The sequence below is a fragment of the Gymnoscopelus microlampas genome, assembly GCF_963454915.1.
Source record: "Gymnoscopelus microlampas genome assembly, chromosome: 9".
NCBI classification, from domain to species: domain Eukaryota; kingdom Metazoa; phylum Chordata; class Actinopteri; order Myctophiformes; family Myctophidae; genus Gymnoscopelus; species Gymnoscopelus microlampas.
In genome coordinates this window covers 53,570,826-53,597,481 of record NC_139946.1, presented here as the reverse complement: position 1 = coordinate 53,597,481, position 26,656 = coordinate 53,570,826, and the positions used below count along the sequence as shown (strand labels likewise).

The following is a 26,656-nucleotide window of genomic DNA, read 5'->3' as shown; positions in this document are numbered from 1 at the left end:
CTTTAGTTGCTTTACACCACTGCTAAATGTTTAAATTGTATGTAATCGATAGTTCCTCCCATTGTTCCATTCCTCCTTTATTCATTCCCTTCAACAGACACAGACAACAAAGGGTGGATGAACCTCATCTTGATATCGTTGCTGTTGGGTGAAACCTTGTATGTTCAAAACCTTATTTAGTCACAAGTTCTCGTTAATACTTTTCATTGGTTAAATATTTATAAAACTCAGAGACAGACTTGACCACTTTCAATTAAAAAAAAAGCGAAAATAGCCGATCTACAAGCTCTCAACACGTCACATTGCGATGCGTTGTGAGCTAGTAATTCAGCTTTTTTCCCGCTACTTTTGTGGGACGAAGGCAGGCATTGATTTACAAAAACAAAACACAAAAAAGTTGGAATATGAAGATACAAGGTGTCTGCCCAGCAACGATATAGCATAATAAAAATACACGACTGTTAAAAAAACACAAGGTCAACAGCAGTTTTTTTTTTTTTTACACATGAGGTATCGTCTTTCTTTTAATGTAAAAAAAATAAAAAGTTCTGCTCAGGTAATCTCATGGTTACCCTGTGTCTCCGCTTCTTAAAAACAGCCATGGTTCACCTTGTTGAAGACAAGCTCAGCATCACCACTTAACATTATTATACAATATGAATATCAGTTAAAAAACAAACAAAAAAAAAAACAGAATAAATACAAAAGATAAACGTGCCCCATCAGACACATCATGGCAGATACAAATTTAGAAAACTGTTAATAGTCGTGTGTCTTGACTACTTAGAAATAACGGCTTTTTGAAAACTGTAACACTTTAAAAAATACAAAATAAAGCATTCTAAAATAGACATTTCTGAAACATTATAATATAATAACCCTCCAGCATCTCAATGCAATGTAACCAGAGATCTGAGGCTCGTCTTTACACCCATAATACCATCACTACTGTGAAAACTGTTCAAAGTGCAACAATATTACTAATTCTTATTTTTTTTTTAAAAGGTCTCCTCGTACCAGCGGTTTCCAACCTATAGTCCGGGGTTCACTGGGCGGGCCGTGCAGGTTATCACAAAGTGGGCCCTCACATAATTGCAGAAACACTACGATTTTGATATGAAATGAATATAAAAAATTATAATAATGTAAAACCGGGAAAGCGACTGTGTCATTTTAAATGTTTGCTTTGGTTATTAAAAAATAGCAGATCTACAAGCTCGCAGCGCGGCACGAAGTGATGCGCTGCGAGCTTGTAGATCTGCTATTTTTTAACATTTTAGAAAAATCTGGAAAGTGTGAGAACTACTGATATAGAAGGCATTTGTAGAATCTGTGTCATTTTCTGATTTTGTTGGGCTATTCAAAAATAGCAGATATACAAGCTCTAGCGCGGCACCGAGTGCCGAGCTATGAGCTTGTAGATCTGCTATTTTTGAAAAATCATGAAAAGTTGTTCAAACATTAGATTTTGTTTCTTTTTTTTGGAAGACATTTGTAACTCAAATCTTTGCTTCTGGGGGTTCCTGGAACTAAATATTTGACAAATGTTCGCCACGAATGTTCAAAAATAGCATCAATGTCCAAAGAAATCTAAAAATTACACACAGATGCGTTCCCGGTCTTAATGGGTTAAAATCTTGAAAAGTGAAATTTTCATCGTGATACCGATAACCCACCCATCTGACCACTTAACACGGCGGCTAAGAGGTCAGATGGGTGGGCCCTGAACGCTTATTTTGAGATTCACCAAGTGGGCCCATAAAGTGGGCCCATGAAGTGGGCCCATGAAGTGGGCCCAGGCCCAGAAAAAAGGGTTGGAAAACCGCTTCCGCTTTTAAAAACATAATTACCATTAACGTTACACAGCCTGTCAAAGTCATCCTGTTAATACTGAGGGGAACACAATGTAAAACGGCTGGTTCATAGATCATGTCCCGCACATCAAGGGGCGGCAAATTCATCCCGTTCAACCTGGCCTCTAACCGGACACTCCCGGCCTCAATTATCATTCCGTTATTCAGTATGAAAAGCCCTCTCAGTGCACCGAGTCCAGCCGTTTCCTCCCCCCCCCCCATCCCAATAGGCTCTATGCATAGCGGCCATATTGTAATGAAATTGGGCCTCTTCTTACTTCCTTCACAGGTGTTAACAATGATACTAATGAGGGCTCTGTTCCATTCTGGTCAAACAGAGTCAGGGTGCTGACTCACTGGAAACACTCTGTTACACCAATGGGTCTCAGAGTGTGGGGGTTCCAAATGGCCCCTTACGGGTGTGTAACTCTGAGAGTGTACGAATGGAACCAAATGGACCCATAAGAGTCCATTTGGTTCCAGCGATTCAGGGGCTGGAGCTATAGGCTATCTGGCCTCCCAATTTTGGCCATGTCATTACAAGCACATAACGCGTCCGCTCATAGATCGGCTATTCATCATATGGCAAAGAATGTAGGGCTTAAGTGGTTAAAGGGATAGTTCGTTTTTTGGGGGGTAAATGCTAGGCTAATGGCTACACTACAGTATTAAAGCTGCAATCCATGTCTTTCATGTTTCGAACACACCCAGTCCCCCTGAGCGAGGGCCAAAAACCATAGATAATAGTTATTTCCATTTGAGGTTCATGCAATACCACTTGTCGACCAGTAGGTGTCCTATCCAACCACAGGGTCTAAACGTCTCAGTAGAAGAGCAGGCAGGCCAAGTACAACCATCACAGTTGTGTTATGTTATTATTAACATATTAGATTGGTTAAAATACAAAAAGATTATCGATTGCAGCTTTAAATACTCGGCTTTTGGGGAAGATCTGGTACCTTTGGAGAGGTGCTACTTGACACCGACATCCAGGAATTGAGCTGAACATGTTGTTCCACGTACTGTACCTCCAAACTGCATGCAAAGACCAACTAAAATGCATCCCCAAGTTTGGGTAAGTTGTAAATACTCAAATTCCGCCCAAAACAAAACTATTCCTTTAACAACTTTCAGCTTGGCGTCCCTATATTACAGGTGAAAACAACATAAACTAATAATAATAAGTGAAACATTTTTCAAAGATTAAAAAAAAAATTGCCGATCTTAAAAAAAAGAAAAAGAAAATATGTTGAATAGGGCTTAAGTGGTTAAAGCCACAATCCTCAATTAAAACCGGCAGCCCACAATCCCGCCTACTTTTTGGTTGTTTGAAGGAACACGTTAAGGTACGTAAGAAGTTTTAAACGCAAAGACACAGAGGGAGTGGATAGAATACAGACTGTAACCAACCGACGTCGTGTACATAGTATACTGCTGCAAAAAAGGCATTCTTTGAGTTATGATCCCTGTAAACAGCAAACTGGGTAGGCAATACTGTATATAGAAAAAAAGGAAGGATTGTGCCTTTAAATTATCATCAGGTTCTTGACAGTTAACGATCAACACATTTACTCACGGCATGACAAACACACCCAGAGACACTAAAGAGACAAAAAAGAACGGTTGACATATTCCAGCTGATAGTTCCTGACGTCAGGAAGCATCCGTTTGTTCAACATTCAGTTGAGCAGTTGGTTTCGGAGAGACGGCGTTCCCCTTCACACTGTATGGAATATGACATTTCTCCCTTCTTACCAACTCACTCACACGTACAGTAACTCTAAATATATAAAAAAAAAGAAAGAAATCTAGAATCTAAAGACAGTAACCTTTTCGTTCCAGACCTAGAGTATGGGTGGGCCTGAAGTCTATTGCCTGCGCGGAGTGTGCGCTGTGTCGCGCATCAGGAAATAGCAGATCTACGCCGTGACCGCGTCTAGATCAGAATTCCGGACCACGTTTTTCTGACCTTCATATGATGTTATTCTGTACTATAGGACGAGTGGTTTGTTAGAAACATGTCATAACTCCATAGTGAGTACACCGCAGATAAAAACCCGAGCGGACGATCCATGCTCTTGATTCGCAATGGAGTTATGAAATGTTTCTACTGTACCACCCGTCCTAGGACATAACAACATCATATGAGGGTAAGAAGAACGTGGTGGGGCTGTGTCCTCACAGAAAGCATATTTTTGTGTTCATCGGTGGAGCGTTTCCAACGGTCTTCATCTGCGTTATTAGGCACGAACAGCCCAAATAACAGTAAACTATGGCAGCAAACAGTCCTTGCCACTGGTTGTAGCTGGTAGATCTCAATGAAGCCCCCAAAGTCAGCAGGAGGAGGGGGTCCCGTGCCCTCTGACATTGTTCGCTGATCTTCTTCTTCGACTTTGATGACCGGGCCGGTCGAAAATAAAGTGATATTGATGAGCGCCGCTCCTCTCTGAAACGTACCTATGGCGCTCTCTGCCACACAAAAAAAAGAACGCTGGAAGCAGAAAACGCTGGAAAGCAAGTCACGGCGCTAGGAAGAGGAGCACTCCTAGCCTCGTCTTTACCATAGATAGATAGATAGGTCATGGAAGGTAAGGTACCGGCAGCTTTTCTGTGGACACCAGCCCCTGATTTATACGCCGTTGCTGTCGGGGCAGAAACTTCTCGTCTCCATAGTTTAACTTTTTGTGTTTTTTCGTAAAATGAATGTCCTATACTTGGTCATACTACCGCGTCACACAAAAGCATCAAAAGTAGCAGATCTACAAGCTCGAAACCGCAACGCGTTTCGAGCTTGTAGATCTGCTGCTTTTGCCATTTTTGAATCCAGTTTTGGACATATGAGGTTTCCACCCGACAGAGACGATATACTCTGTAGTACGTCTGTCGCTTTGCCGACAATAACCGACTTTGTCGGCGAGTATAAGTTAAGCTTGAGGAGTGTAGAGTAGTTTTCCGTTGACCCTCCTGAGAGCCCCCCCCATCAGCCCGACACACAGACATGAAATGGACACAGCTCCCACTTCCTGTGGCGATGTCCAAATACCTACCAGCGCTGCTTTAAAAAAAATGCTCAATAAATAGAAAAAACGTACCAAAAATAGAACACGCTCTCTTGTCTTGTCCGTCAGCATTTCAAAATAAACGTTTCCCCCGCGTCCGTTGTCCAGTGTCTATTGTTGTCATACGACGATCTTGCCCTTAATCTCCAGTTTGGCGATCTCGTTGGCTTTGATGGACTGCTCCTCTGTGAAGGTGATGTACGAGTACACCAGACTGCCTGCAATACTGAGACCACACAACAACAACAGATACACTATGAGACAGCTGCACAAGATACAGTACACTCAGGGGTAGTGATGGGTCGTTCAAGATCGATTCGTTCAAAAGAATGGGTTCATTGCCGTCAACGTGAACAAGCTCGTTCACTTCCTGAAACGGTTACGTTCACGCTATGGTTCATGCCCCCCATCCCCTCCCCCCCTGTAAACAGGACGGGAGGTCGTGATAATAATAACGCTCCCGTGATAGTGTTTTTCATTAGAAAATAGCGTTACTTGAACGAGAACGAATCATTTGAACGAATCATTGCAGTGAACGTGAACTAAATCGTTTGTTCACTGAAATGGACGCTTTTTTCCCACCACTAACCCACACTTATTTGACTTGAGAACTACTTTTAACCCTTTAAGACCTGAGGCGATTCTTAAAAATGTTTTCTAAATCCTAACAGATTCTTTTTTTTTAAACGAAAAAAAAAAATCTCAAGATTTTTCAAAAATAGCAGATCTACAAGCTTGTATATCTGCTATTTTTCAATAGCCAAATAAATCTTAAAGTGACACAGATGCGTTCCAGGTCTTAATGGGTTAAAATGACCAGCTCTACCTTATCAAAAACATCATTATCCCATTTCTAAAAGAAATGACCTGAGGGGGCATTGGAATAGCAGCACTGGCGATAAAGATCCACTCTGTGCAGTGCTTCTTTCTCTTCCACCTGCATGGGCCACACCGGGACCTTTATCATTTCTCTGTTTATCTGACAGCATAGTTTACCCTGCCAGGTGTTTGTTGGATTCCTGCTCTATTCCAAACATCCTGCCGTTAACTGGTTCCCTGTGCTGCCAACCCTACCCTACGCTTTGACTTTACTCACTGTGGCTTCAACAAGTCAAGTCAGGCACTTGACTAGCTGTTCTGTTGACAATGACATGGTGGTACTAGTCAGTTCCCAGGCATGCGGGCGCATTTCTGTGTGTGTGTGTGTGTGTGTGTGTGTGTGTGTGTGTGTGTGTGTGTGTGTGTGTGTGTGTGTGTGTGTGTGTGTGTGTGTGTGTGTGTGTGTGTGTGTGTGTGTGTGTGTGTGTGTGTGTGTGTGTGTGTGTTACAAATAGTTACCCCAAGCTTAACCCATTAAGACCTGAAGCCGATTCTACAAATGTCTTCTAAATCCCAACAGTATTCTGAAAAAACGTATGTTTCTATATCAGTGGTTCTCAAACTTTATCATGTCAAGGACCCCCAAAATGTATATGTATTTGGCCGCCGACCCCCATCTCAAAATGCTTTGTTCCAGGGACCCCCCAGAAGCAAAGATTTGAGTTAAAAATGTTTGCTTTAAAGAATATATATTCAAAGATTTGCACACATTTTCACGATTTAAAAAAAATAGCAGATCTACAAGCTCAGAGTGCCGCGCTATGAGCTTGTAGATCTGCTATTTTTGAATAGCCAAAGTGTAAAATAATGCTTTTTAGCTCAAATGAAAAAGTGACACAGATGCGTTTCAGGTCTTAAAGGCTTAAAGAAGGGTTCTTAGTCATCTACTTGGTTTAGATAAGGGCCAATCAAAATACTATTTTTAAAAGGACATTATCAACGTCACCATGTCATTGTCTATTGTCTATTATATAAACACATCAGGGTGAACGTGTCACAACCCAGAGTGAGGTCATCAAACTGGCCCCGAGTTTCAAACAAGACCCAGCAAGACTGGAGCTACTATTAACGGTGTCAGTGTGAGGCCTTTTTACCTTTCACCAGAGTGAAAACTAGATGAAGCCAAGACGAATGAAGCCCAAAATACTGCTTGTTTTATCTCCTACCAGGACCTCTAGTACTGCTGGTTTGATATCCTACCAGGACCTCTAGTACTGCTGGTTTTATTTCCTACCAGGACCTCTAATACTGCTGGTTTTATATCCTACCAGGACCTCTAGTACTGCTGGTTTTATATCCTACCAGGACCTCTAGTACTGCTGGTTTTACATCCTACCAGAACCTCTAGTACTGATGGTTTTATATCCTTCCAGGACCTCTAGTACTGATGGTTTTACATCCTACCAGAACCTCTAGTACTGATGGTTTTATATCCTTCCAGGACCTCTAGTACTGATGGTTTTATATCCTTCCAGGACCTCTAGTACTGATGGTTTTACATCCTACCAGGACCTCTAGTACTGCTGGTTTTATATCCTTCCAGGACCTCTAGTACTGATGGTTTTATATCCTACCAGGACCTCTAATACTGCTGGTTTTATATCCTTCCAGGACCTCTAGTACTGATGGTTTTATATCCTACCAGGACCTCTAGTACTGCTGGTTTTATATCCTACCAGGACCTCCAGTACAGCTGGTGCTAGTTAACTGGCATCTTGGTCATTGGCCATAGCCATCTAATCATAAACACTGAAACGTCTATCTAAGAAGAACAGGGCAGGACTCCTGATGAGAAATACCCGCTTAAAAACGCCCAAATCCTGAGAATGTCATAGTTAGTTGCTGCATTAAGCGGTTTCATACCTGATATTCAAACCTATGAAGTTTGTCCATGAAAAGATGTAGTCTCCACTGAACACCATGCCGATGTAGGTCACCAGGATATTCTACAGAAACACAGAACAGAACAGAGTAAAACACCTTTATCTTTATCTCTACACATTCACTGTCTTTGACAGGTTTGTATTTTTATACAGCTATGTTATGTAGTCATTCACACACAGGGGGAAGTTCCTTATGTTTGTTCCCACATTAACCCATTAAGACCTCAGGCCGATTCTACAAATGTCTTCTAAATCCCAACAGTATTCTGAAAAAATCACACCCTGTGTGAAGGTAGCGGCGCCTTTGATACATTATGTCATAGATATGTGTTTATAATGTGTTTATAGCCATGTGTCACGTGAAGCTTGACCAATCACTTTGTTGACGGGTCTGACCAATCAGAACGTTGACGGGTCTGACCAATCAGAACGTTGACGGTGAACACGGACAAAGTCAGGTATAGAGCAGGATCCGCTCTATACCTAAAGGTATAGAGCGGCTAGCGCCGCTAAAAACGTATGTTTCTATATCAGTGGTGCTCAAACTTCTATCATGTCAAGGACCCCCAAAATTATATGTATTTGGCCGCCGACCCCCATCTCAAAATATGTTGTTCCAGGGACCCCCAGAAGCAAAGAAAATCCTCCCCAACTGTCATGCAATGACAAAGCGACAGGCCATAAGTCATGTTCAATGGAAGACAGAGACATGAAGCTACAAACTGACACCGTGACACCTGTCACTGCATGACAGACGCTACAAATCAAAATGGAACTGGCTTCAACTTTCTCCATTGACTCAGTGAAGCGTCACACAAGTTTATTTTCACAGCTATTTACCAGTAAATGATAGACATGGTTATAATACTAGACAGGCCCTAAGCTGACTCTTTACCTTACCTCTACCTAGAACCAATGCACTTAAGAAAACAGTATACAGAGACCATTGCATGCTGGAATGTTCTCCCCCACATTTGACTCTTAACTAAATTAGAAATACATTTGGTTTCAAAAAGACACTTAGGAACCCCTATTTGTAACTATACCTTTCAGGACGGGAACCCCTTTTGGGGTTGTTGTTGCTATGTACAGTATATAACAACATACATTTGTTGTCATTTTTTAATGAATATTTGAAGTTTTTCAGAAAACTTAGGTCAGGATTTAGAAGGCGTTTGTAGAATCGGCCTGCAGGTCTAAATGGATTAAGGAAGCAATAATAAGAAAGGGAATTAAATTACATTAGGTTGTTATCGGTATTTTCAGACAGACTTCATCCACAGACTCAGACAGACTCTTTTGTATTCTTATTTTACTTTTAATGTACATTTTGCGTTTATTTCCCTAACATTGACCAGACTGTAATGCATTTTAGGATTTGTATTGTGATGGTTTTTGTTGTGCCTGGACCCCACTAGGCAGAATAATCTCCACTACGGTGTGGACTAATGGGGATAATTAATAAACAATACAACAATCATGTTTTGTTTCCTCATTTCCACTCTCCTTCTCTCTCTCTCTCTACACAGTTCCTTCCTGCTCTGCTCTGTTAAAGCAAGAAAAACTCATTCTCGCTGTTGTTAACCATTTCCATGTGTCTATTTAACCCTTCTCATTTACTTTGGTTTGAGCAACGCTTAAACGTGGACTCTGTAGCCGACCACCATGTGGCAGTTTGATAGCTTTGTCACCGCTAGCGTCACCTCGGCATCAGTGTGTGCACATCACTGTCACCGGCATAACTGAATGTGCCACTTCTGAATCTCATCTGTGTAAAACCCAGGAAATAACATAGAGAGAGAGTTGCATTGTACGTAGTTCATTAACCCTTTAAGACCGGGAACACATCTGTGTCATTTTAGATTTATTTGGCTATTAAAAAAAATAGCAGATATACAAGCTCATAGCTTACAATTTACAATCAGCTTGTAGATCTGCTATTTTTAGAAAAATCGTGAAAATGTGTGCAAATCTTTGATTATATATATATATTTTTTAAAGCGAACATTTAACTCAAATCTTTGCTTCTGGGGGTCCCTGGAACAACATGTTTTGAGATGGGGGTCTGTGGCCAGATACATATAATTGTTGTTGTTTGGTTGCTATATCAGTGGTGCTCCAACTTTTCCCACGTCAAGGACCCCCAAAAGTATATGTATTTGCCCCCCCCCCCATCTCAAAATATTTTGTTCCAGGGACCCCCAGAAAAAAAAAACGTTCAAAAATATATGTATATTCAAAGATTTGCACAAATTGTCAAGATTTTTCAAAAATAGCACATCTACAAGCGCTATGAGCTTGTATATCTGCTATTTTTGCATTGCCAAAGACATCTAAAATGACACCAACGCTTTCCCGGTCTCAATGGATTTAAAGTAGCATGCACAGAGTTCTTCTTGCGAGGTAGTCTTGTTCTCATAGACGACACTTATAAAGATATGCAAGTTTAGAGACATATGCCTTCTGTAAAACTAAAACATCATGTTCACAAATGTGACGCTTTCATTACTCCTACAGCTACAGCTGGAGAGTTATGTCAATGTTACAAGGTCAAGAGCGGGGGTCCGTTTACAGAACAAAAATGTGACTGAAATGGCATATGGAACACTGCCAGTGGATTTATGGCTTTGGGTGCGAGTGGGAAAGGGGGCTTTGTGTGAATTACTACTGAAACCTTGTACCTCCATGTTTACACTTTTTATGTTCTCGTTTCCTTTTTTCCTTTCATAAATGAATGCCCTACTTTGTCGCAGTGTTGATTTTGTCAGCAAATTTTGATTTAGTTTTAGTCATAGTCTTTTGAATCAAATTCCATTTAGTTTTAGTCATATTTTAGTCAAGTGAAATGTTTTAGTTTTTGTCTAGTTTTAGTCGACTAAATATCATAAGATTATAGTCGACTAAATCTACATTTGATTTAGTCGACTATAATGTATGTTGGTGGTGCCTTGATGGCGTCATAATGGCTGATTTTACACTTGGTTGCATGCTGAAAATAGCAGATCTACAAGCTCACAACGCGTCGCAGTGCGACGCGTTGTGAGCTTGTAGATCTGCTATTTTCAAAGCCCAACACCGAGCGCAACCAACCATAAAATGACTTGTCTTTTAGTTCTACTGGATCTCTACTCCACTAGTCCCTCACTAACATTTAGTCTAGTTTTTTTTGTCAACGAAATTGTCAACATATTTAATCATAGCTTTAGTCATCATAGCTTAGTTTTTATTTAGTTTTTATTTAGTTTTCAGTGAAAAAACAACATTTTTCGTCATAGTTTTAGTCGATAAAATCAACACTGCTTTGTCGTTTGACAGTTACATGTCAACTGTCAAGGAAAAGTAAGTAAGAAATGAAAATAGAAGTGGTTAGATCTGTCTGTGGGTTTTATCAATATTAAACCAATGAAAAGTATTAACAAGGGCTTGTGACTCAAATAATAACTACATTCCAAGCATTGGAACACCATTTATTTTTTAAATTTCCTGATAACTCAATGTCTGCCATGGAGGCGTTAACGTGTTGAATTCTGCCAAGGCACAGCCTGCCAACGACCAGTTTGGACAAGTTTTTGTTTTCAGTGGTTTTCCACTAGATGGCGCTGTTATCATCCATCCTATGAATGATGCTTTCACTGCCTGATGACGACAGACCTGGAATTGACGTCATTTCAAAAAATAAAAGCTTGTTTACTTCCTGTTTATTTACTGTGGGAAAATGGCTAGAGCTCCTCTTGCTTCACGGCAATAACAAGCCTCATTCAAATGGCCGCAGCTGTGCAATGGATTACCCCGAGCGGATACATTTTTTCCCCCCTATAGTACAGGACCCCCATGTGTGTAATGAGCTGATCTCCGTGAGGACGGAGGTCACGGAGAATATTCCAGGATTTTTCAAAAGGTACAGTAAAATCCCCGTTTTCGCTGGCATTCGTGGCACACTATTACTACACTATTACTCTGGCAGTTAAAGAGTGACCCAAACACAGGTCATCTTACCTTGATGCAGCCAACGATGGTGGTGGTCAGCGCTGAGTTGTACTGCGTACAGAGCACAGTGGAGTACATCAGCACAAATCTGCAAAAACAAAACAACCATATCAATGAAACCTCTAAAAACAAAACAACCATATTATCAATGAAATATTATCAATTTTTAATATCAAGGACCACCATAACTATGAGAGTGTACAAATGGAACCAAATGGACCCGTAAGTCTAATGATTATGCAAAATAATGTGTCATAAATATTGTGACAGGCCTGCAGAAGGTCAACATTATGGCTGTGATGAAACACTGTGGGAAAAGACCCCCCCCCCCCCCCCCCCATAATCCCTCAATCCGTAAATCTGCATAGGAACTTTATTAGAAGAAATACTCTGTAATAATAAGGATAATTATTAGTTAAACGCAGCACTAAACCACAGAGCGTTGTGATTTAGTGCTGCGTCCGCCCAGCGGTCGGCCACATTGTGAAGACTTATGGCCCATTACCCCATAAACGTCTGAACAACATGTCGTGTTTTTTTGTCTTCATAACAGAAACCATGCCTGGTGGTGATGATAATTCGGTGACGTTGTTTCGTCACTTGCGGTGTGACTGTGACCACAGAATGTTTACTAGATGCTGCAAAGCGTTCGTTCGTTTGTTCGTTCGTTGTGGGGGAATTCCTGGAGTACCCCAAAGCGTTAGGCAGAAATTTAAACCAGGAACTGCCGTAGTGAATTAACGAACACGGTCGTGAAGCTGCAACTGTAAACAAGGAGGTGATTTGAGGTCACAGTCGCGTTAGCTTTGCATCTAAAACACAGTTATGTTAGCACTGAGGATTCAGATTGGGGTCCCAGAGATAAACATAATGATCAAATGGGGGTCTGTGGCCTGATGCCATTCAAACTGGGGTCGCTGCTATAACACACACACACACACACACACACAGGTTTGTATTACTATACTATATGCGAGGATATCACCATTTTAGGACAGTGATTTTAAGAATGCCATTATTTTTTATTTATTTTACATTTTTACCATTTTTAACCATAAGCTGACAAATACCAGATCTCAGCTTGTAGATCGGCTATTTATACGACACCAGCGCACAACTAAGTGCAAATCAGGCATAACTCTAATTTCAAAACCTAATTTCTAAATGTCTAATCATAAGCCCAACCTGAATCTTTTACTTTAGATATATCTAAAAAGAAAAACTCTACTATACTTGTGGGGGACATTTACAAGTATAGTCACAGTCGCACGCACGCACACGCACACACACACACACACACACACAGGGTGTCTCACCCCATGATGCAGGAGAGGATGAACTGGGTGAGGAAGATCATATCTGACCAGCCATCGTAGTCTATCGCCTGGGGAGGAAATGCACAGTTGTACAGTTGATTTAGTCGACTAAAATGTATTTTGGCGGTGCCTTGATGGCGTCGTAATGGCTGATTTTACACATGGTTGCATGCTGAAAATAGCTGATCTACAAGCTCACAAAGCGTCGCAGCGCGACGCTTTGTGAGCTTGTAGATCGGCTATTTTCAGAGCGCAACACCCGAGCGCAACCAAACATAAAATGACTTGTCTTTTAGTTCTACTGGATCTCTTCTCCACTAGTCTCTCACTAACATTTTAGTCTAGTTTTTATTTGTTGACGAAATTGTCAATATATTTAGTCTTAGTTTTAGTCATCATAGCTTAGTTTTTATTTCGTTTTTATTTAGTCTTTATTTAGTTTTCGTCAGTGAAAAAAGTTAGTTGACTAACATTTTTCGTCATAGTTTTAGTCGACGAAATTAACACTCGAACGACTATTTTCGCTGAATGTTCGCCACCCGTCCAGAATAGAGGAAGCTGGGTTTATAAGGGGAGCTTGATAGCCTGAGTGGCTGCGAGTTAGCATCTTGACTGTAAGCTTAATGAGGCATGCAGGCTGGGGCTGTGCTTGTGGTTATTATTTAGCTGTAAACCGCTGCTCTCTGCATAAAGGCAGCTTTGTGCCTTTTTACTGGCAAACGGCCCTCCTCTCCTGGAGTCTGGCAACGCAAGCGGCTCCCTGCCCAATCAACACACTGCTTACACACAGCTCACACCCAGCCCAGTGGTGTACAGTATCCAAGTACATTTACTCAAGTACTGTGCTTAAGTACAATTTTGAGGTGATTTTCCTTTACTGGAGTATTTACAATTGTCTATACTTTTACTTCTACTTTACTTCGAGGCAAATATTGTACTTTTACTCTCCACTACAATTATTTGAAAACTAAGTAACTAGTTACTTTTCAGATATAAATTATTACATTATAAAACATACATAAACCATTTTAGCCCTATTTTATACATAGGCTATTTGAAAATAGCCGATCTCACGCGTCGCGTTGTGAGCTTGTAGATCGGCTATTTTCAAATATGTTAGTACTTTTTCTTTTGGTACTTTAAGTACATTTTGATGGCAATACTTTTGTTCTTTTACTCACGTAAATTTTTTATTCTGGACTTTTACATGTAACAGAGTATTTCTACATTGCAGTATTGGTACTTTTACTTAAGTAAAAAGAATATGAGTACTTTTTCTACCAGCAAGCACACACACACACACACACACACACACACGTACACACCCACTCATGCACGGCGCGCACACATCTTGTTTTTACTTATTTTAATTTAGGGAGGATGATGTTTCCAATTATCCACTTCTGAAGTGATTGGTGTTATTTTAAAGAGCTAAACAAGTAAAAAGGTTTTTACAACAGCAATAATTGACAGTCATAAAACCTTTACTTGTTTTTAAAGTGCAATACAATTAGAAGGTTTTATGATCATTAAGTATTGCTGTCGTTAGTATTACTAGTTGCCCTGCTTTACGGCTGTAAAGTGTGTGGAGTGGAGCCTGACCTGCATATCAGTTTGGCCCATATATCGCCCATTATTGGACTTTTTTTATGATATCAGTATCGGAACTTATGCATTTTTTTAACCACTTTCAACCTGCTGTCCCCATTTTGAGCATTTTATTATAGACAAAAATCAAACTTGTTTTGCTTAAATAAGTTGTTCTCAAACATAAACTTTAATCAAATCAAAGATTTGCCCTTTTTGACAAAATATCAGTCAAAACATCAGTAATTGGTGGTCTAGGACTCACACTTTTCTATTGTTTCTATTGTCCCATAAGACAGGGGTCTTCAACAGGGGGTCCAGGACTCCAAGGGGGTCCTAAGAGTTATACAGAGAGTCCGGCAAACATTTTCTCTCTCTCATTTTTACACTAACCACGAAAAAAAGAAAAACAACAACAATAGCACACAGTGTAACAGAGGAACTAGGAGCTTACCTTCTGCATGTCCCCTGTGAGGTGAGCCAACAGCACCGTGGGAACGATCATAAATAATGCGTTATAATACAGCAAGCCATACTTCCCCAGCTCCTGAGAGAGAGACATAGAGAGACAGAGACAGAGAGACACAGAGACAGAGAGACACAGAGACAGACAGAGACAGAGAGAGAGAGAGAGAGAGAGAGAGAGAGAGAGAGACACACACAGGGTTTATTTGTCACTCATACAGGTACAAGCTGTACAAAAACAAAAACAAGATGTACAAAAACAAATTTCACCCACTTTTTTACCTTGTAAACCTGTGATGCGACAACAAACCTGATTCTGATTCAAATGCTGGTGGGATATCGCTGTTGTCGGGCAGAAACCTCTTATCTCCATATTCTAACTTTTTCTGTTTTTTTTTTTGGTAAATGAACGTCCTACTACTTGATCACACTACAGCGTCACACAAAAGCATCAAAAGTATCAGATCCACAAGCTGAGCTTGTAGATCTGCTACTTTTGATGCTTTTGAATTTGAATCCTGAAAAGTAACATATTGGAACATGTGAGGTTTCCACCCAAACAGAGACCATATACAGTACATTACATTGTTGCTGTCAGGCTAGTCTCGTGTGTCCAGACTGTTGCCTCCCACACTTTTCAAATGTTTCCGCTCATACAGTCTGGGACTCAGAAGCTCTGATCATGATTAAGTAAAGTCGCACAAATTTGTCCTAATATAAATCAAAATCATCTAAGTATATTTAGCTTGCTGCTTAGCAGAAATAGAAATTAAAAAATAAAATGTAAAGATATCTTAAAACAGGGGTCTTCAACAGGAGGTCCGGGACCCCTAGGGGGTCCTCAGAGTTACTCCAGGGGGTCCGCCAAATCTTTGTGATAGGATTATTTTTTTTTTTTACATTAATCACTTGAACCCTAGCATCTCTATTCTAATGAACATTAGCCGAAAATAGCAGATCTACAAGCTCACAACGCCTCGCGCTGCGAGGCGTTGTGAGCTTGTAGATCTGCTATTTTCGGCAAAGAGGTTTGGTGTCGAGGGCAAAAGAAGCAAATCAAGTACCAAGTATTGAATGTTTAAGTGGTTAAATGTCTGAAATGAACCAAACATATTCATTCACACAGCACTGATCATAGACAATGAAGATATCTATGAAATCTATGAAAAGGTTTAATCTGCAACACAATTGTATGCAAATGTATGGCGGTCCCTGCTTTGTCTCTCTCTCAGCTAGGGGGTCCTTGGGCTGAAAACGTTGAAGACCCCTGTTTTAAAATATATTTTTGTGAACGGAAGTGCCAGTTTCCTCTCTGGGATTTCAGGAGGTGTAGTTCAGACTCTATATAGCATTCAGAGATGGTGGAACAGTTGTCTGGCTACGCGAGACTAGCCTGACAGAGACAATATGTTCCACAGGACTGTACTATGGATGAAATGACAATAAGAAATATATAGCAATGGTAAAACCTCTTCAGCAGCAGTGGGAAATGTGCAGAATATATGAGGGTGATTTAGTATCTGGATTATAAAACGTGCAGTAAGGTACACACATATGCACTAATACACACACATATTGTAGTACATACACATATATATCGTCTCTCTGTCGGGTTGAAACCTCATATATCCAAAACTACTACTTTTCAGGATTCAAATTCAAAAATAGCATGAGTTGCAGATTGAGTCGCTAGTAGTGCTACAATATTATTATATAAGTTCATTGATAAGATAGGCTTACAAATCTGCAGGACATCTGCAGGAGTCGTGGCATAAACAAGTTTGAGAACCCCTGAAGAAGGGCATTCATTTACCAAAAAACATTCAGAGACGAGAGGTTTCTGCCCGACAACAACGATATGGTACTTTAGTGCAAGTAAAAATTTGAGCAAAAACTACAAGGGAGTATTTACAGACTGAAGGCAGGAGAGAGAGAGAGAGAGAGAGAGAGAGAGGGGCAGCATGAAGAAGAGAAAAAAACGAGGGGAGGGGATTGGTTAACAGAGGGGGGTATTCATTTCACCAGGGGTCTCTGGGCTGACACATACCTTTACACTGTCAAACCTCGAGCGTTCGTTTAACCCGAGAGTGTGTGCAAGTGGAACCAAATGGACCCGTGCCACTTGCACACTCTCAAAGAGTTAGACCATTTGGTTATAAATGGGTAAATGATGAACGCTGAGGATTTGAACTGTGCACTAGTACACAGCATGCAGACATGTTATGCATGCATGTCTAACACACACACACACACACGTGGAAAAAGTACTGACATTGTTTACTTAAGTAAAAGTATCAATACTGCAATGTAGAAATACACTCTGTTACAAGTAAAATCCGGAATTCAAAATTTACTTGAGTAAAAGTACAAAAGTATTGGTATCAAAATATACTTAAAGTACCAAAGTACAAAGTACTCATTAGGCAGAATGTCCCATTTCACAAGTTTTCAAATGTATAAAATGTATAAAAATCTTTTGAAAATAGCAGATCTACAAGCTCACAATGCGTCGCATCGCGACGCATTGTGAGCTTGTAGATCGGCTATATTCAAATGGCCGAAATGTTTATAGGGCTGAAGTGGTTAATGTACGTTTTGTAATAATAATCAAAAACAAAAACGTAACTTGTAACTGAAGTTTTCAAATAATTGCAGTGGAGTAAAAGTACAATATTTGCCTCTGAGATGTAGTGGAGTAGAAGTAAAAGTATTGAAAATTGTTAATACTCCAGTAAAGTACAAATACCTAAAAATTATACTTAAGTAAACGTACTTAGTTACTTTCCACCACACACACACACACACACACACACACACACACACACACACACACACACACACACACACACACACACACACACACACACACACACACACACACACACACACACACACACACACACTCTCCCCTGTGTCTATGTGGACGTCATAGGGCAGGGCAGGCTGTCTACACACCAAACGTGTTTCTAAAAGTGTCTCTGCTCGGCTCCGGCTCGGCTTCATGATGCAAAGAGCTAAAAACAGCAGCCAGAGGCCGAACCGCTTATGTAATGACAACCACCTTAAACCACTGAGCTAATAGAGCCTGGGCTGCTTGCTCAGGGGAGCAAATACAGAGTTTTGACCTTCCCCCCGCCCTTTATATGTCAGACAATAGCATCATTCATCCAGAAACATGATCATGTCAAAGGTTGTGTCGAACCCTAGACACACAATCTGAAGGTCTCAATAGAAGAGCTAGGGAGAACAAATACAACCACCCCCAACTGTAGAAGATATATTGTATTAACATACTCTACCATACAGATATTTTTTTCACAAAAAAAAGTTACTTAATACAGTTTTAACCAATTTGTACGGCAGAGACTAGTACAGTGGTTGGAGGTGGTCTCTCTACTCTTCCATTGAGCCTTTTAGATCCCAGTGTCAGGCAGGACACCTACTGGTAGACAAGTAGTAGTGCCTGAAGCTCATAAGCGCAACGTCTCCCCCCTGTGTAAGCAGTTTGGAGACCCGAGTTGGGATCGCAGGCACAGTAGGACAATGAAAACGTAGGGATTACAGCCTTAAGTACCCTGGCTGTGAGAGGTCCAATTATTCAATTGTATCAGTTAGTATGTGAATTTGACACAGCATTTTGAGACGTTGTCTGATCTGTTGCTCATTTCCGATTCATCACGACTAGCATAACTTGTTATTTCTCACAACATTGTTAGACAGGTGTGAATGTATATTCTGTAATATAGCCCATTAAAACTGGGAAAGCTTCTGTGTCATTTCACATTTTAGCAACATAAGTTTCAGAAAACTCTTAGGATTTAGAACAGTGGTATTCAAAAATAGCAGATCTACAAGCTCACAGCGCGTCACTTCGTGCCACGCTGCGAGCTTGTACATCTGCTATTTTTTGGTGAAAAATCTTGTGTTCAAAGATTTTGCTTTTTTTTTAACACAAATCTGCTCTTCTGGAGATCCCTGGCATAAAACATTTTCAGATGGGGCGCTTGCGGTCGAATATATATATCAATCTGGGGGTCCTTGGCACGAGAAAGTTTGAGAAGTACTGATTTAAAAGGCATTTGTAGAATGGGCCTCAGGTCTGAGGGTTAATGGATTTACGTTAACGTGAATCCTGTACGTTATTGGCTTGTCATTGCACCAGGCAGGTGGCCAAAGATAGGTCCTTGTTGTTAACCTGCTAGTTGGAGAAACATAGTGATGCTTGTATGTACAGGGTTCACAGACCGTTTTAACAATGAACTTTCTAAACTTGTCCAAAGTATTTTCGACCCCATGTCCAGGCCTACAGCAATCATAATGTGCAATAATGAGGGTCTTACACCAGTGTGCTATCAATGCCCCAAGGCGTCACGTTCCAAAAATAACAGATCTACAAGCTAACAACAGATCACGGTGCAACATGTGGTTAGCATGTAGATCTATTATTTTTGTCACGTGACATCCTGTATACATTAGGCCGCACTCCCGCAGCACTGCATTTTAACATGTTATGTAATTCACGTAATGTTCTTTTTGAACATTACGTGATATCCAATCATATATATCCAATCATTTTCCAAAAAACATTTGATTAATTCCAAACCTTTTTCAGGCCTGGAAAACAGTTTTTCTAACTTCAAAATATGGGCCGTGGGAAGCCTGTATGTACTTCTGTTGTTGAAGCTTTCATCCTTCAATAGTATCTTTATCTATCATGTTCTATTCCACGCTATAATAACAGCCCAGCTTTCTTCCTCAATAAAAGTTGTATCTTATCTAAAAGCAGGAACTAAAGAACTAACGGCATGATCAAAGACGATAACAGTCAAAGACAAACACAGGTTCACTGCCAAAAAAAACCCCGAACACAGTCCTGAACTGATGTCGTTTTACTTGGCTGGAATTAAACAAATAACTGGAGTCATAAAATACCTACGCTCTCTGTGAGCTCATTCCCATCAACGACAGTTTAGGTTCCATAACCCATTAAGACCTGAAGCCGATTCTACAAATGCCTTCTAAATCCAAATAGTTTTCTGAAAAACGCATGTTTCTATATCAGTGGTGCTCAATCTTTTTCATGTCAAGGACCCCCAAAATGATATTTATTTGGCCGCCGACCCCCATCTCAAAATATTTAGTTCCAGGGACCCCCCAGAAGCAAAGATTTGAGTTAAAAATGTTCTCTTTAAAACAATATATATTCAAAGATTTGCACACATTTTCATAATTTTTCAAAAATTGCAGATCTGCAAGCTCGTAGCGCGGCACTCGGTGCCGCGCTACGAGCTTGTAGATCTGCTATTTTTGAATAGCCAAAGTGTAAAATAATGCTTTTTAATGCTTTTTTTAAAAATGACACAGATGCGTTCCAGGTCTCAATGGGATAAAAGAAAATTCACCCTGCACAACGGGCTCCATGTCAGAAGCACCGAGCGCCTCCGCCCTCCGTCAGACAATAGCATCATTCATCCACAGGCCCACATACCTTAGAATCCAATTTCTGTTTGACATAGGCCCCGTTGGCCGCCGTCAGCACGTCGTTCAGGAGGATGAACACGTAGCCTTCCAGGTCGAAGGAGAGATCGGCGCTGAGAGAGCACAGAGATGAGAAAACAGAAACGTTAAAATTCAGGGGTGATGCAACTTTGATGATGGAGAGGGCCACTATGTTTCTACACTCACTCACAGAGGTCCACATTTATGTACTGTCAGAGGGCAACACCTATTTTCACTTTTTTCGTAAATGAATGCCGTACTTCGCCAGTCTATGTCACACAAAAAATAGCTAAAATAGTAGATCTACAAACTCAAAACGCGTCTCAGTGCGACGCGTTTTGAGCTTGTATATCTGCTATTTTTTAATTAGAATCCAGATAATTTTTTGCTATTTTTTTATTAGAATCCGGAAAAGTAACATTTGTATTTAAATTCAAATGCATTTAGTTATACTTATGTTAACTTTATGAACTTAAATACAAATACATTGGACATAAAAAAGACAATAGAATTTTAACACTAGTCATTAAGCTACAATAATATAGACTGAAGTAATTAAAGCGGGTCAAATTAATGCCGTACTTCGCCAGTCTATGTCACACAAAGGTAGCAAAAATAGCCGATCTACAAGCTCAAAGTGCGACGTGTTTTGAGCTTGTAGATCTGCTATTTTTGCTATTTTTGAATTAGAATCCTGAATGCTTTTGGCTATGTTTTCATTGGAATCCTGAAAAGTAACATTTTTATTTAATTTCAAATGCATTTAGTTATACTTATGTTAACTTTATGAACTTAAATACGAATACATTGGACATAAAAAAAGACAGTTGAATTTTAACACTAGTCATTAAGCTACTATAATATAGACTGAAGTAATTAAAGCGGGTCATGTTTGCATGTTTGGAATTGTAACAGCTGGAATCAATGATATATCTGTATTCCGTTATTAAAGGAGGAGTTCACCCAAAAAAGGACATATTTTCTATCAATTGCACACCCCATGAAGCCTTGAATTCATGGATTTATTTTTGTTTTTGTGGCATTCCTAAGCCAATAATTTGATGACCGGGTGTGTATCCGGTAGGAGACACAAATAATCTACTTTGTGTCTCCTACCGGATACAATAGCCGGTAGGTGACGGGAATGGGTGAACTCCTTCTTTAACCTGCGGGCCGCATTATAAGTGAAGGTGGGGGCCGCATGTGGCCCCCGGGCCGCCAGTTGCCCATGTATGTATGAGAAAAGGTCAGTCTAGGTTGGCTCCGGGGTCGTGGAACCGTGTACGTTTAAGTAAGTAATACTGGCTAAAGCGTCTGGCCTGGGGGGGCCATGTCACTTCAAACACAGCATGCTTCTAATTACCACGACAGTTAACCATTTAAACCCCCTGTATACTTAAGTGAATGGAGTACCCCAGGGCTCTGTGCTAAGTTCCCTTCTGTTTTAGCTCTGCACTAAAATATCTTCAGCGAAAACAGCCGATCTACAAGTGCTGTGACTGGAGACTGGCTGTAAAGTTCACACCAGCAGTGGTGTAAGTACTGAATTGTTTTTTACAAAAGTAAAAGTATCAATACCACAATGTAGAAATACTCTGTTTACAGGTAAAAGTCCGGTGTTAAAAATGTGCTTGAGTAAGAGAACAAAATATTGGCATCAACATATACTTAAAGGTAGGGTAAGTGATATTGTTTGGTTAAAACAAAAAGTATTTTGTTAAAAGGTTAAAACACTATATTCTGATAGTAATCATTGCTATAGAGTGTTTTTTCAGTAACAGATGTCTCCCCGTCTCTCCAGCTCTTTAATAAACAGAAAATACATTTTCCGGTAGGTGTCCAAATCTCAGCCAATCAGGAGAAAGTACCCATTTTTAAGCTTAATTTTTATAGTGTTCCAGTTCCAATTTTGTCTGCTCATTTCTTAGTGTCATCACTTCCAATTTCACTTGTTTAATCTATATCCTGATTGAGTTCTCTATCCTGATTGGATACAATTGGAAATGAAACTGAAACTGAAACGAAAATGCATTTTCTGTTCAATAAAGAGGTGGAGAGACAAGGAGGCTCCTTTTACTGAACAAACACTCTATAGCAATGAGTACTATCAGAATATAAATCTATTTAACAATTATTTTAACCAAAGCAAATCACTTACCCTACCTTTAAAGTACCAAAGGTAAAAGTACGCATTATGCAGTATGTCCCATTTCACAAGTTTGTCATGTATACAAATCTTTTGAAAATAGCAGATCTACAAGCTCACAACGCGTCGCGATTGTGAGCTTGTAGAAGTTTAAACAGGGCTGAAGTGGTTAATGGTAGTGTCTCTGAGATGTAGTGGAGTAAAAGAAAAAGTATTAAAAACATTGAAATACTCCAGTAAAGTCAAAAACACCTCAGAATGACAGTACTTAAGTTGAGTACACGTACTTAGTAACTTTCCACCATTGAGAAAAGGGTCACACTAGGGTTCATGTTCCGTAGTAAACGGCGGACACATACATCAATTACAGCATTTGTAGTGTGATGGGACCTTCAGGTTTTTGGTTTACGGCCGCGGCACCTGGACGTTAACAACAAGGACGCTTACCTGGCAGCTACGAACGCCCCCAGGATCATTGTAAACACTGTCAGCTGGACCGGCCGGGAAAACTTCTTTCTGGTGAATTCCAAGAGAGAGAGAGAGCAATAAAACATCTATTCGACAGGCCATGACACCACCAATAAAACACAGGAGAGAGAGAGAGAGAGAGAGAGAGAGAGAGAGAGAGAGAGAGAGAGGGAAGGCTTAGCGTAGACTGAATCTAAGTGGTCGTTATATGATGCAGAGATTAAAGATAGAGAAAAAACAAAACAAAAATCAGTCATGTCTTCTAAAACAGTTTTCAGAAAAACCTATGTTTCTATGTCAGTGGTGCTCAAACCTTTTTTTGTCATGGACCACCTAAAATGATATGTATTTGGCCGCGGACCCCCGTCTCAAAATATCTTGTTCCAGGGACCCCCAGAAGCAAAGATTTGAGTTACAAATTTTCATGATTTTTCAAAAATAGCAGATCTAGCCGCGCTACGAGCTTGTATATCTTCTATTTTTGAAAAATTGTGAGAAATCTAAAATGACAGATACTCTCCCAGTTAATGAGATGTCCGAGACCAGGGTTTTTATGGACGAATGGACGATGCGTCTGAACATTGTATTCTATCGTTTTGACCCATTCTAATCCTCTTTAATCTTACATAAAATGACTGACATCTTTAATCCATGAGCTATACAGTATATGATGATATGATGCAGTGCAGTGTACAGTGAAAGCTTACTTAAGCAGGAATCCCTCAGCCAGCATGGTGAATAAAATGGAGAACCGTCTGAGAACGGTGAACATGGGAAGGCTAAAGGGGGGAGAAGACATGAGAGTTAACAGCACAACACGCTTAATTCACACAGAAAAACAGGAGACATATTTTAACCACTTTAAGCTCTACTTTATACTTAGTTGATGTCGTCACGTAGCTAAAAACAAAGCTCACAAGTTGTAGATCGGCTATTTATAAAAAACCCTTTGCCTATGGCAGGCCCAAAATAGGGCCGCCAGGTTCACAGTTATACAGGCTATACGTCACTAACAAATCATGAAAAACGATACTAGCTGCTGTCGTGGAATTCTGGATCCATCAGTAATTGATGAGGCAATAGGAGTCGAGACAATATTCTAGGTGGTTATGGTTATGGTTTAATGTACATGATATATCATGTGGAGAAGTACAATAGTTCTGCCAACGAGCACAGGGATCAGACAATAGTTATACTAGCAGTTTCACGGACAAACTGAACCATAACAAGACAAAACTGTGACCAAAACAATCAGGTCTATCAGGCCTAGTGGAGACATCTAGGCTCTTAAAAGCTACCAAATATCATAATGTATATTATAAAAGTACTGTAAGTGATGGCAAAATATAAAGGTTAGATATAAACAACCCTAATAACGATATAGTATAATGAATCATTATTCTGCACTGCCCACTCACCACCTTTTTTTTTTTGTTCAACTTACTTGAGCCGTTTGGTTCCAAACAGGCCAGTGATCTGGTTTCCCACATAGAGCAGAGGTAGAGGAAACGTCTGCAATGAAAGAAACACATTCATCCTTTTTAGCGACGAGCTGCAATATGTCAACCTGTGTGGAACCCGTCTGGCGGCCCGGGCTGGCTAGCCCACCACCATCGGATGACAAAACAAGACATGATGATATAAATAAAGTTCTTCTTACCTTCCCAGGGATGCTCTCATCAAAGTCTGGGTAGCTGATCACCCTCGCAGCCTTGCCCACCCACAGCACGACCACCGTGGCCAACATCTACTCACACACACACACACACACACACACACACACACACACACACACACACACACACACACACACACACACACACACACACACACACACACACACACACACACACACACACACACACACACACACACACACACACACACACACGCACACACAAAATCTGAACTTGTGCAATAATGATGCGATGCAGTGCAACAGTGTTGATTTCGTCGACTAAAACTATGACGAAATCTTTTTTTTGACTGACGAAAACTAAATAAAAACTAACCTATGAGGACTAACACTAAGACAACAAATAAAAACTAGACAAAAATGTTAAGGAGGGACTAGTGGAGAAGAGATCCAGTAGAACTAAAAGACAAGTCATGCTGAAAATAGCAGATCTACAAGCTCACAACGCGTCGCAGTTGTGAGCTTGTAGATCTGCTATTTTCAGCATGCAACCATGTGTAAAATCAGCCATTACGACGTCATCAAGGCACCGCCAACATACATTATAGTCGACTAAATCAACTGTAGATTTAGTCGACTATAATCTTATGTTATTTAGTCGACTGAAACTAGACAAAATCTAAAACATTTCAGATGACTAAAATATGACTAAAACTAAATGGAATTTGATTCAAAAGACTATGACTAAAACTACATCAACATTTGCTGTGAAAATCAACCCTGCAGTGCAATGATAACAACAGCTCCTCTGTACAACAATGACACAGAGAGAGAGAGAGAGAGAGAGGGGGGTGTGTGTGTGCTGTCATGCACTATGTGCAGGCATGGTGCAACCCTCTGCAGAATGATAATAATAATAACAATAACAAAATGTCATAACTTTTTACCTGTCCAATGCCGACACATATTGAAGAGGGGAATCTGCAGGCAGTAAAGGACAGAGCAATGTGAATAAAAAATAAAAAAAAACATTTTTTTTGTTGAAGTTAGTAATACGTAATAAACTAGTAATAAAAACTTTAAACGACCTATAAACTTATTCAGATCTCTTATAATTCTATATTCTACGTGAGGTTTGAAAGCACAACTACTCCGGCCTAATAAGACAAACATGCAGCTAAAAAGCCTTGATAGTCTAATAACTAACTGTACACTAAGTACGACAGCAGTGGATTGCCTAAAGATGACTTTTTACAGATACACAAGCTAGGTCTGTTCTTTTTTTACAGATTCACAAGCTTGTAGGTCTATTCTTTTTACAGATTCACAAGCTTGTAGGTCTGTTCTTTTTACAGATTCACAAGCTTGTAGGTCTGTTCTTTTTACAGATACACAAGCTTGTAGGTCTGTTCTTTTTACAGATACACAAGCTTGTATATCTGTTCTTTTAGGCAAGCCGAGAACAGATCCACAAGCTTGTGAACTTGCCCAAAAGAACAGATCCACAAGCTTGTAGATCTGTTCTTTTTTTAGGCAATAAAGCGACACCGGGGGGACCGAGCTTAAAAAGTTAAGCAGCCCAACAAACATCAGTGTTACAGACAGTTAGCTGATGTGTTTAGCCTCGGCTAGAAGAACAGACCCGGTGTTTCTCTTAGTAGTTGGTGTCTGTGTTGTTGGTGTTATTTTACCCGTAGTTGGTGAGGACGCTCTTGTTGACCACGACGATCAGGAAGGAGCTGATGCCGTAGAAACCTGCGGCGAACAGCTTGAGGAAGACCGGCAGAGATTTGTCGGCCATCATTGATCATTCATTTGGTTTCATCCCCTCCTTAGACTGTCCATTCCTCAGTGTGTGTGTGTGGAGCTGCTGCTGCT

At 40.2% G+C, this 26,656-nt stretch overlaps 1 protein-coding gene across 1 annotated transcript; it reads right to left on the bottom strand.

Annotated features, from left to right (window-relative positions):
- Positions 1-1,408: 1,408 nt before the first annotated feature.
- Positions 1,409-26,656, bottom strand: LOC311051788 (nucleotide sugar transporter SLC35D2-like). Its single transcript, XM_084066432.1, has 12 exons — positions 26,470-26,656; positions 25,726-25,759; positions 24,803-24,889; positions 24,587-24,654; positions 23,850-23,921; positions 23,122-23,190; positions 20,518-20,620; positions 15,019-15,111; positions 12,978-13,045; positions 11,671-11,749; positions 7,655-7,737; positions 1,409-5,138 (listed from the first exon to the last, which is right to left on the bottom strand). The coding sequence occupies exons 1-12, from the start codon at positions 26,580-26,582 to the stop codon at positions 5,033-5,035; spliced, it is 975 nt and encodes a 324-aa protein (XP_083922558.1). The 5' UTR covers positions 26,583-26,656; the 3' UTR covers positions 1,409-5,032.

Coding starts and splice junctions, on each gene's coding strand:
- LOC311051788 (XM_084066432.1), bottom strand. CDS start 26,582: ATGATGGCCGACAAATCTCTGCCGGTCTTCCTCAAGCTGTTCGCCGCA. Junction 24,655..24,802: donor ATGAGAGCATCCCTGGGAAG/GTAAGAAGAACT, acceptor CTTTCATTGCAG/ACGTTTCCTCTACCTCTGCT. Junction 11,750..12,977: donor ATCCTCTCCTGCATCATGGG/GTGAGACACCCT, acceptor TTGTTTTTGCAG/ATTTGTGCTGATGTACTCCA.